The 5,310-nt window shown below is 35.7% G+C and overlaps 1 protein-coding gene across 1 annotated transcript; it reads left to right on the forward strand.

The window, feature by feature from the left end:
- Window positions 1-3,796: 3,796 nt before the first annotated feature.
- Window positions 3,797-4,424, forward strand: atoh7 (atonal bHLH transcription factor 7). Its single transcript, XM_038284139.1, has one exon. The coding sequence runs from the start codon at window positions 3,906-3,908 to the stop codon at window positions 4,320-4,322; it is 417 nt and encodes a 138-aa protein (XP_038140067.1). The 5' UTR covers window positions 3,797-3,905; the 3' UTR covers window positions 4,323-4,424.
- The last annotated feature ends 886 nt before the right edge of the window (window positions 4,425-5,310 follow it).

Consider the following 5,310-nt stretch of genomic DNA (forward strand, 5'->3'; position numbering starts at 1 on the left):
GAGCTCACCTGTTGCCCTTCTATGCTAAAGCTCTGATTGCTGAGTGGAAACATGTGTGTTAGGTGTTTGCCCATGTGAGGAGTCAGTGTGCATAGTAGGGAAATTAACTTTAGAGTTTTGAATAACAGTGTGTTCCTTGTGAAAACAAAAGATTTTCTTCATGACAATTGTGTGTAGAGTTTTGGAAAAAGTGTGTTTTAGAACTGCAATTTGAGTGTAAAGCAGGAATTGTGCTTGTAGTTTAGCAGAATTGGTTCAGGGGGTTGGTGCATGAGTTACATTTTGTGGTCATTGTGTTTCAAGTACCAATATTTGTGTGTAAACAATCGAGAAAAACTGTAAGATCCAAAATTCTGAGATTAAAGTCAGAATTCAGAGAAAAAAGTCAGAATTCTGAGATTAAAGTCAGAATTCTGACTTTTTTCCCATACTAAACTGAATCAAAATTTTAAAATCAGTTAAATTTTTTTTTTTTTTCAGCAGCCCTAATCCTCTTCCGTAATTAATAGTGGGGCAGAATAATAGTATAAATTTTACCAAAAAAAGAAATATACAAATAATTATATACATTTTCACGGGTCCTATATATATATATATATATATATATATATATATATATATATATATATATATATATATATATATATATATATATATATATAAATATTTAACTCGGGTTAAGTGGCTATTTTTGTTTCTACGGTTTAACTGAACAAAGAAGTGCAGACACTGCAATTTAAAAAAGAATTTACTTACAAGTTATTTTATTTATGTAATTTTTTCTTTCATTTTTTGTGTCAGGTAATCAGGACCTGTTCAGTTATTTTTATTTTATTATTTATATTTTTACATATTTACTACTGAATCTTTACTGGTATATATAGGGTAACTCAACTGACAGGAGGTTTCCCCATTTCTCCCCTATTAGCTCAAACTGATTCCAACCAAAAACGAAGAAACTCAGAAGCCAATTAAGCATTGCTAATCAGTCCAATTAGAACGGATGGGAGTTCAAACAGGCATAAAATTACATTCACCTTACATGACCTAATTAGACTCAGAGCCCCATCTGACCAGCTGCCAGACCTACTTGTTCTCTGGGAGTTTCTTCTGCGAGCTTTGAATCGAATTCCTTCTCAGTGTTTGCAGCCAATGTTCTTCTTGTTTTAATCAATAAGACATTCGACTGGTCTTATAATTAAAGTTGACGTATCCCACCACTCTGTTTTTATATTTTCTGTAATAACTATTGCAGTTTTATGATGGTTACTGCTGTATTTTAACATCTGCAGGAAACATATTAGAGATTAAAACTGAAGTTTAAACAAAAAAATTAAAGCTGCTGCCATTTCTTTGGATAATGTTGCCTAAACCAGCCGTACTCAGGGAATCCTCCTTAACACTTTCTCTTCCTCTGGAACATACGCTTTGTTCCTTAATCTCCATTTCTCCATACGGCTATCTGGAGATTTGAGAGGATGTGGTTTTTTTGGGATTTTTTTTTTCGTCTGGTCACTCCTCAGCTGTGACATATGGCTTTTAGAGGAGGGCATCACTCAGCAATCAGTGCTCAGACAAGCCAATCATGTAGGAGAACAACAAAAAAACGGAGCCATGTAAAGGCCTGATAGGAAAAGCAGCAGCTGGCAAACTCCATCAATCTGTAATAAATGAACCGACTGGTAGATGGGATTATATGCCTAAATGCACAGCAAACCAGTCACTCCCGAAACGACCAGACAGCATCAGCTTGTGTCCATGACCCAATACCAGCAACATGCATTAATCTGGGACTCTGAAAATGATTAATCATTCATAACCTGCCTCTGCAGCCAAGCTGTGGAGACATGGACACGAGCTGCAGGTTAATCTAAGAAATAAAATAGTTAAAATAGTAAGACATAAGAAAATATGTCACTAAAGATGAAAAAAAAATGGCTGAAATCCTGCTAAGTATATTTATCGTCACTATAAATTTTGAATTATTTCTGATTTATTTCTTAATTCTCTTTACTTTTTTAATATAGTTAACTGGAATTTTTGTGGCTATTTAGATTATTCTTTTATTTTCATTATACTTTATTTATTTATTGTTATTTGGACAAACTTGGGTAATTTTCTCATGTGTGACACCTTTATTCTCTTCAACGATTTTTCTGTTTAATCAGATTTTTGTCATTTTACACATAAAAGCTTATAATTCCTAACACTTTCTCTCAATAAACAAATCAACCAACAAATTTGGAGAACATTTAATAAAATGAGAGATAAAGGTTATGACCAAATGCTTTGATGCTTAAATGAAAACATCAATTTGATTCTTTGGTTTTCTGTTGAATTCAAAAGTTTGACATTATTTGCCTCTTTAATTTACTTTAATTATTTAATAAAATAATAATTATTTAAAATAGGAATACAATAAGAGGTTTTGTGCTTCATTTGTTTGGTATCTAAACAATACGCAGCAAAAGATCCAAATTATCAGCTTAAACCTCTAATCCAGGGTCGAGTTTAAAAGCTAAAAAACACTGAAATGGCCCTTTAATTCTAAATGAATGTGTATTTTTGGTTTCTCTGTCGGTATAGTTTAAAAACAAAAACTATAAAGTGGTCAAACAAATATTGATGCGGCAAAAAAACTGATGGTAATGATGATTTAAAGTGTTATTATATCTAAAAATTTATTTTTTAAATAAAATCTGGAAACAGAAATTAAACTTCCTTTTTTCTCACATTACACATTACATCACATTACATTTTATATTCTAATTTCTAATTATATTGCTTTTTTATTTGAGTTTACTGATGAATGAATACAGTTTAATGCAGCAGAACAAATATAACATTAAAACTTTAAATTCAAATATAAAAGATTGAAAAATCTGTTGACCTAAAATATTGTTAGATTTCAGCACCAGCAGATGGAAACAACCGACAGACGCATTACTTCTTGCATCACTTCACAGATCAATTATTAATTTGGCATCATGTGTTCATCAACAGGAGAAAGACAGACATTAATGCATCCTGAAGTGTGACTCATCAGAAACCGAGCTGTAATAAACAAGCATGGTGGGTAGGTGTTAGATGTTCCAGGAAAGATCTTTGCACAGATCTTTGGTCCATATTGTTCAAAAGCCATAATCACCCCCTGATGTGCCGCTTAAAATCCCTCAGGTTAAAGGCCTCACTTACACTTCTTTTGCCTCAGGCTACTCTCTGATTGCTGCCCCTCATCTCACAGAGGGCGGCTTTATGGGAACCCAAGAAGATATTTAGATTTTTTTAAATAAGTCAGCCTTATCTGCAAAGATGTTTTTTATCTCCCATTTACCAATCTAGCAGGTTAGAGAATAATCCAGGAATAACCTCAGCTTTAAATGTGCTCTAAGGTTTTTAAGTTGATTAATTAAATACTGATGAGAAAGCAGAAGATTTTAGAGTAAATTTCTAAAATGCATCAGTTCCAGTTTAGCAACATTTCCATTGTTTTCCAGTTTGGGAGCACAGACCCATTTCAGTGTCCCTGGATGTTTGTTTGGGTCATCAGCTGTGGCGAGCCGAGCGACCAGATGGTCGACTTTTGGTGTTTGTGACACATGGCTCTGAGGGAAGCCAAGGCCAGATCGCCTGGACCGTGATAATTAAAATTTCATTAGGGTTTGTTTGTGTGGGTGTGTGCTGAGAGTGGGTGTTTACCAGTCTGTAGGGGTGTGTCTCTCTGTGGGTAAAGATGCTGGGAGTGGGGACTCCACCTGCTGCCACCTGTTCATCTTCTCCATCCTATAAAAGGAGCTTCTCCACTGTCTCCAAGATCATCTTTGAGTCCTTGGACTATCTGGAGGACCGGCTGAAGAACTTTAAATCTGCTACTGGAAACTTTTCCGTCTCTGTTGGCTGCAGCCATGAAGTCCCGTCGATCCAGCTGCACAGATTCTGGATCCGAATCTTCAGAGACCGACTCCAAGACCCCAGAGAAATTTGAGACGGCAACGAAGCGACGGATGGCGGCCAATGCCAGAGAGAGGAAAAGAATGCAGGGTCTGAACACGGCCTTTGACTGCCTACGGAAAGTGGTGCCCCAGTGGGGGCAGGACAAAAAGCTTTCCAAGTACGAAACCCTGCAGATGGCCCTCAGCTACATCGTGGCGCTCAACAGGATCCTGACAGACCCCAGGAGGCATGCAGCTCCTCACCACCAGTGGCTGGACCTGCAGACGGAAAACTACTCGTGCCTGATGAGGTACGAGCATCCTGCAGGGCAGGAGTTCCTCCAATCATCCTTTCCTTACGAGTTTGACGGCCATCACCTTCATGCATGAACCTCTGGTGGACAATCGGTCATATTGGTGGACAATGTGAATGCCTTTCTTCTAGTCTGGAAGACAGTAAATACGTTTGTATTGCTTTATTTCTTTATTTCTTTATTTCTTCTTATTTATGTTGCAGTGATTGATTTTATTTAAAATCTTTTACATGTTTTTTAATATAAAAAACAAGTCATGTTGAGCAAATTGTTGTTCAGATACTCTCCAGAAAAAGAGCTGAAGCATCATTTTACCCGCCCCCCAAAAAATAAAAAATAAAAAATCTATGTGGTGCAATCTTTGATGAAATGTGAGACAATCATTGTGGTCCTTCATGCAGAGTTAAGATGCCACGTTTGTAGAGTTTAAATATAGATTTTATTTTTTTTCACAGACCGCTATTTTGTTTAAAAGATCTTGTAAAGAATAAAATTATTTTGTAAGACACCCTTCTCCTTTTCGCTTTTATTTAAGTGCCACAAACTGAATGTATTTAAATGCTATATAGCAGAAATACAGATAACAGCAGAGACGGATTCATGACCTAGGAGGTGGGCGGTGCTACTTATCTTGAGGTGGTGCCTCAAATTTTAAAAGTCAAAAGATGATTTCAGTATCTTGTTATTGCTTTTATCATATTTAGAGGGAAGAAGTGTTAATTAATTAAATAAAAATCTAAAAAAATTTCTGTTTGTATTAAATTTTCCCATTTTTTTCCATGTTAAGTCCAAAATATTGCTTTGTTTTTCCAGGAGACAGTTAGCCGTGTGTTTAGAACTGTGCAGTTAACAGTGCATCCTAGGGGCGTTTTGGACTAACTTTGTGTGGCCCACTGATCATAGCTGAGGAATGGTACAAATTTGGCTCCTCTGCAAATATAGCTGATAAAGATGGACGCTTTAGGAGGAAATTATAAAGGGGAATTTTTTATCCTGTTAAATGAAACTTGTTAAGTGCGTCACAAAGGTTTTTTTTTTTTTTATGAATTATGTTTTTTCCTTCT

Source organism: Cyprinodon tularosa, unplaced genomic scaffold, assembly GCF_016077235.1.
Source record: "Cyprinodon tularosa strain WSP-4 unplaced genomic scaffold, ASM1607723v1 ctg199, whole genome shotgun sequence".
In the NCBI taxonomy this organism is placed as follows: Eukaryota; Metazoa; Chordata; class Actinopteri; order Cyprinodontiformes; family Cyprinodontidae; genus Cyprinodon; species Cyprinodon tularosa.